General features: G+C 38.2%; 1 protein-coding gene across 1 annotated transcript; it reads left to right on the top strand.

The window, feature by feature from the left end:
* The first annotated feature begins 449 nt into the window (after window positions 1-449).
* LOC111233476 (low affinity immunoglobulin gamma Fc region receptor II-like) lies at window positions 450-4,323 on the top strand. Its single transcript, XM_022761298.1, has 5 exons — window positions 450-870; window positions 1,113-1,361; window positions 1,586-1,702; window positions 2,915-2,986; window positions 3,262-4,323. Exons 1-5 carry the CDS (start codon window positions 450-452, stop codon window positions 3,312-3,314), a joined length of 912 nt encoding a protein of 303 aa, XP_022617019.1. The 3' UTR covers window positions 3,315-4,323.
* The last annotated feature ends 2,404 nt before the right edge of the window (window positions 4,324-6,727 follow it).

Here is a 6,727-nt window from a genome sequence, read left to right as displayed (position 1 = left end):
ACTCTCATAAATACTAAATTTTTATTGTTGACTGTGGTCATTTTATGTTTCTACCACATGTTTTATTTCACCTTGTAGTTATTGCAGGTGTAGTGCTTTTTTGTACGCTGGCTCGCCCAAACAAATTCCTATGAACTACACTGTTGTGGCAGTAAAGTGTTGTATTGAAGTAAATATAAAAGATATAAAGAGTAAAAAAAAGGACCGGAAGAAAAGCTCTGTGAACAAAAATGCAACACAAAACCATTTGCCCTCCTTCACGACCAGCTATATCTGATATCCAGTTATAATAAGCATCATTCAAAAAGCCACAGAGCTTCTTTCAGATGAATTGAAACCTTGTTTGCCTCTGCAGGTCTGTAGAGGCAAACCTACAACACTTATTGTTAGTTCACACTGGCAGCAGCTTGTTTGATGTGTGGGCAACACGTGCACATTGTGCAACTGCAATGTTTAGAGGAGGCAGATGGTGTAAACTTTGGGTCATTCGAGCCGTGGGCGCAGCTTTGATCAGCTTAAATCTACTCAGTGACTGTCCCAACACGCCGCAGTGTTCACCTCTGCAAGAATCTCAATTTGTCATCATCGTTCTGTTTCTTGCAGCTGCTCTGAACATCATTCCCGACAGATCCCAGTTCTTTCAGTATGAGACCGTCAGTCTGAGCTGTGTGGAGCCTGGTACCAACTCCTCTGATTGGAGAGTAAAGAGGAACACATCCTCAGCGAAAAACGAAGAGTGTGCCAACCCTTGGGGGAAAAAGAACGAGTCCCACTGCAACTTTCATGATATTTACCATTCAGACAGTGGAGCGTACTGGTGTGAGTTTGGAGCTGGAGAGTGCAGCGATGCCGTCAACATCACTGTGACCGGTGAGTTTAATCAAACCTCCAGCCACAGTCATTCATGCATCAGGGCAATTTAAGGTGAAAAACTAGAATTACTGCCTCATGGTTGTCTGCCTCTGCCACTCAGTTTCAGGTTTTGTCATAATGGCTGTGTGAAGAGTTATGGCTAAAAAGTGTTTTGTGTTCATCCTTGAGTCCCAGTGAACATTTGTGCCAAATGTGANCTTCCAACTATTTCTTAATCTTCCTGCCGTTCTGTCGTTCAGCTGGCACCGTGATCCTGGAGAGCCCTGTCCATCCCGTGCAGGAGGGAGATGCCGTGACTCTGCGCTGCACAAATCAGACGACGTCCTCCACCAACCTCACAGCTGAATTTTACAAAGACGACCTCCTCGTCAGAAGCAGCTCCACAGGAGACATGACCATCCACAGTGTTAGAAAGTCTGATGAAGGCTTCTACCAGTGTGACATCACTGGAGGAGAGAGATCAGCAAAGAGCTGGCTGGCTGTCAGAGGTGAGACGAGCTTCAGCCATGAAATAGTCGTTAAGATCCCTCTACACACTGTTACTTAGCTTTAAGTGGCATGTCATCTTTCGAAGATGGACACACTTTCAAAAGCATAGAGCAATGAGGGTGTGAAATACGTTAGCCTAGCACCAACTGTGTCAAAACATCAGAGCTGTTGTTGTGTTTGCAATGAGGTCAGACTGTGGTTTTTCTCATTTATTGTGCTGGAGCTGGGCGTCCTGAATCTTTTCAACCACCTCTCGCACTCATTCTGCTTCCTGTGCTGGGGGGCATCTGCCTCTCGCTGGCCTCTGTGGCGCTGCTGTACCTGTGGAGGAAACGAAAAGGTCAGCCTCTGTTATACACTGATATGCCTGGTGATATTCTATTGGTGTTTTTGATCCTTAACAATATGAAAATGACAAAAATAGTAGTATTGTGTGTGTATAAATACGTCTTATTCTTCTGTGCCATAGACTTCTATCGTTGTCCAAACGCTATTTAAAAACACGTGGATGAGCGTTAAGACAAATATAGAAAAACACAAGATTGTTTTTTTAAACTAATGTAGTTTGGAAAAAAAAGAAAAATCCAATCCAATCTTCAACTATTGACAGTAACTGATTGTGGATCTTTAGTTTATCAGATGTAATTGTTCTTTTCGTACGATCGTATTTGAGTCGTAATTTATTTGCCAAAAAAAGAGACAAAACGCGGGAAACAAAATGATCATTTATTTATTTATTTATTTTCGATTTTCTATAGATATTGTGATAATATTGTTCTTTTGAATTCTTGGCAACAATGATCACATAATGAAAATCTGGTATTGTGACAGCCCTATTTGACACCATGAAATATTCAGTTTAAGAGTCATTTCCCTTAATTAGGAAAAGAATTACAAATTAGGTTTCCAGATATCCGTCTCCGACATGTCAGCCTCCACACCGGCACAGTGGAAATGAATGTTGCGTTTGGTTTGTGATGCTCGCAGCATGGAAGAGTCAAGTTTAAAATTTCTACAGCAGCATCTTGTTACAGGAAGTGTCTGTTATTCTTAACGTCCCACAGACTTCATGAGACCTGCTGAAGTGTTTTTGTGGTTCCAACATTTTAAGCAAATCATACGTTTGATTCACAGCTTGAACACGACCTTGTGTAGAGAGAAAAAATCACGAGTGTGGGACCTTTAATCTTTCAAATATGTGCATCTGAACCATTAAATGTAAACATTTAATTTAAAACAAATCACCAAAACTGATAAAGTTGTTTTATATTATGTATATATATATATATATATATATATATATACACATACACATATATATATATATTTATATTACATAACATTTGTAAAATTAGAACAAAAGACCAGAACCATAAAATCCATATTTTCAACATTTGCATAAATGTCTTCATTGTCCAAAAGCTTGAATAATACAAAATACAGTTTGAGTTATTTTCCTATTGTCATTCAGCTTTTCTGATTCGTTGTAAATCACCGAAAAATAAATGGCAATTACAAGTTGAATCTCAACAGGTGTGTTATCGTGCTACAGGTAAAGCTGAGAGTGACGTGGCATACACTGACGTCACCATCACACAGGAAGTGCCATTCACAAGGCAAACAGGTAAAACACACACACATACACACACACACACACACACACATGATAGACCTTTTTCCCCAAAACATTTAGTTTCTCAAGCTACAACCAGCTCTTGTTCTCTTTATCAGAAAGGTTTCAGTCATGAGTCGCTGTGTTATCAACAACAACAGGACATGAGTCATCACTAAAGCAGCAGAAACCTGAAGTCATACAGTTTGTGTCTCCATTAAAAACTGCCCAACTTGTTTAAACTGCTGTAACCTTGTTAAGAGGTTTCATGTTTGTGTCTCTCACAGAAATCAACTTTCAATCAACTGTCTACTCAAAACTCAAAGCAGTGGCCACCTGAGAGGAACCGGCAGAACCAGAAATATGGTTTTAATTAAGTACTTTTTATTATTCATCTGCTCTGTATCTCACCTCGTCCCTGCAGCTGAGTGCACACAGGCACAAACAAACTCAAACACACACTAACTCACGTTTAAAAGAAGAGACGATTTAAAGAAACAAAGCTCCGTGTCTGTATCTGTGTTTGTCACCTCACGTCTCCTTTTGCTTTTCTCCAACACAAAAACCCCAAAGTTTGATTTGGAGAATTTTTGTGTGTCTGATCTGAAGACTGAACAAATACAGTAAGAGATGAGAGGTCTGATAACATTTCTGTCTGTGGTGTCATAAAACGGTGTCTATTTCTATTAATAGCCTCCATTTCCTGTCTTTGTCTACCATTTCTTTGGCAGCTCACACCTACAATATGTACTGCATATACGCCTTCACACCTTAAGTGCTGATCGATGTAGCATTTCCATGTGCAGCTACTCCACATTTACTTTTTACTCAAACAGTTTTAACCTGGAATCTTGATTTGTAAGATCATCAAATCGACGCTAACCTAAAATGTGACCTGTTTGGTTTGGCTCCGGATTTCCAGAGCAGATGCAGAAAGGGGAAATAACAAGCAAAACCACGGAAATAATGCAGCTGCATCCTTGTATAGATCTTTCCATCTCCTGTAAGGAAGATTATTCTTCTCAGCTGATTGTCAGCTGACTTATTGGGGAAACAACAGATGCTGTCCATTCTAGTTACTACAAGTGAGTCAGTGTCGTTGAGTTTCTTTTCCTAATACAAACAACAAATTAACAAGAAAATGAAAATATTTTTTTAAGAAACAAATGAAGATAAAGAAAACTGGAACACACGGTGGGATATTTTCATTGTGAGGTGAAAATGCGGAGGGGCAAAGACAGCAAGTACAAGCAGCAGCTATACAACCTCAATTCATATGATGTATTTAGGTGCAAGAGGAAAGTCGGGACCTTTGAGCTCTGCAGAGCTCCGAGCTCTCGCTTCATCATCCGGACAGAAATGATCACTGTAGGTCACTGCAGTGATTTCCTGACAAGGTACTGAGATTTATTTATAGTATTCTGAGGAGTCGTCATCAAATGGGAGCTACTTTGCCACCTGGTGGGCGTTTTGTTTTAGCTAAACCAACAAGACAATCTCCACCTCTAAATTTAAAGATACGGTATATAGATTTTATATCTTGTTTTCATATTCATGCAATAAAAATGTATCATGCATGTATGTAATGTGAAGGGATACCAATTCAAATAATTTCCGCTGCAGTGTTCCCTGTTATACTGAACATTATATATTATTATTATTATATAATATTATAATTCAAATCACCATTTACTGATATACACAATATTTAGGTAGTATGTGAGTTTGGGTTTTTTCTGGGGGCGACTTGCATAAATGTAAATGTGTATTCTTTGTTTTTTTTATTTCTGTATCATGTTGGTTTTCTGTGACTAATCATTACTTTATATTGGTCTAGTGTTGATCCTGCCGTATTGGTTTCTTCCAACTAAAGACCTGCTGCAGGAAAATTAGTTTCACTCAGAGGTGGTTGGTGATGGTGTGTCAGTGTATGTAGGAAGCTAGTACAGCGCCATCTGTTGGTTTGAGCAACGTACTGCAGCCCTTCAAGACTTGGGCGAAAACACCTCAATATTTTAAGTTTTTAGTTTTAGTCTCATGCGTGTGCAATAAAAGCTAGAAGCCAGTGAGCTGTTGCTAAATTTGTAATACTTATGTATTATTAATGTTACTGAGCAAAATGTTACAATTATTAAATACATTGTCCAAGAAGGCCAGATATATAATATGTTGACTGACACAAAAAATACGACTGTATCCTCTAATTTAGGCCCATTGTCCACTGTGTGGTCGTGTGTTTTAACTTTATGGTTGATATTTGAACATTTTATATGATTGTGTGACTGGAAAACGATATTCATCATCATTAGCTTATTACTTTTATTACATTGGGTGGCAATGTTGTCATAAAAGAAAACATTGGGCAAAGATTTTGATTGTTGATGCAATTTAATTTAATTTAATTTAATTTTACTTTATTTTATTTTTTGAGAGATACTCAGGGTCTCTGACAATACCATTAGTTATCTTTTAAAAAAAGAGACAAACTCACATAAAAATACTCATTTACAACATTCACATAATAACATATGTATTGCAAATGCATGAATGAGACTATTAGTTTGACTACTATTATCCTAAATCTGGAGTAGAAAGTCAATAAAAATGTTTCTGTATCATGTTGTGTTGAAAATAAAACAAAACATAAAAGTATTTGTGTAAGACACTTTGACTTTGTTCGCACTCATCAGTAAATAAATAAATATAGTTTTGTTTGTGACTGTTTTAACTAACCCAGACTGTCACAGATGACAAAATCAGAACTATAACATCATCAACAATCATAATGCATGTGACTGCAACTGGCCACTTAACTGAAATAAACTTTTAACAATGTTTGAACCATAGACTGTATAGATTTGACCACAAAAAAAGGCGACAGTTGTAGTCTAGTTACTGTTTTTAATCAACAACAGGGTTACAAAAAGTAGCCATTAAAAAACAAACAAATAAAAACAAACCCAACAGGACAGAACAATATCACATTTCAAAGATAGGTTTACAGCAAGCAGCAACCTCGAAGAGCCAACATGAAACTGCCAAAACATGCAATTCCTCTATTGACCACTAGATGCTGTCAATCCTCATAGACTCCCATGTTTTTACAGCACAAAAACACGTGCTGCACCTATTTACATTTTATTAATGCTTGAAGTTCTGCACAATTGAGGGCGTATCGCTCTGAGTGACGGGTGGGGGAGCGTGTGCTTGACACAAACTGGCATGTCTTGGCTCCACACATGCCCCACCTCTTTGCCCATTTTTTGATTAGCCGGGAGTCAGGTCGAAGTCAGGTACTGTCAAGATGGCGGCAGAGGAGCAGCTTCAAAACTATAGAAAGCTGATTGGTCCAAAACGTCTAGTTTGACTTCCACGCTAATGCGTCAAATTTGCACGTCTTAAGATGACAGAAAATTCCACCTTAACACGACAATTAAGTCTTGACCAATCCATGTTCCATACAAAACCGCTCTTCAGAAACCTATGGGTGACGTCACAGAAGCTACGTCCATCTTTATACACAGTCTGTGCAACTTTCAAAACAAAAGCACTAAAGCAAATAATGTGATTCTTGTTTTTGTTAAAAAAGTAAAAAGCCATTGGGACGATTCATTGTTTGATATGCAAGAGCATCTGCAGTGTGCTTTGTGTTATTAGTACATTAATGGAAAAGACATTAAGCATCATCATTGCTTGATTGGGGTATGATACTTGAGCATTAAACACCTGCTAGTTGTTATTCTGGTATTGGTA

This window comes from Seriola dumerili, unplaced genomic scaffold (genome assembly GCF_002260705.1).
Source record: "Seriola dumerili isolate Sdu_G_001 unplaced genomic scaffold, Sdu_1.0 BDQW01000393.1, whole genome shotgun sequence".
NCBI lineage: Eukaryota > Metazoa > Chordata > Actinopteri > Carangiformes > Carangidae > Seriola > Seriola dumerili.
This window is presented reverse-complemented; position numbering and strand designations above follow the sequence as displayed.

Coding starts and splice junctions, on each gene's coding strand:
- LOC111233476 (XM_022761298.1), top strand. CDS start 450: ATGTTTAGAGGAGGCAGATGGTGTAAACTTTGGGTCATTCGAGCCGTG. Junction 1,362..1,585: donor GAGCTGGCTGGCTGTCAGAG/GTGAGACGAGCT, acceptor ATTGTGCTGGAG/CTGGGCGTCCTGAATCTTTT. Junction 1,703..2,914: donor CCTGTGGAGGAAACGAAAAG/GTCAGCCTCTGT, acceptor ATCGTGCTACAG/GTAAAGCTGAGAGTGACGTG.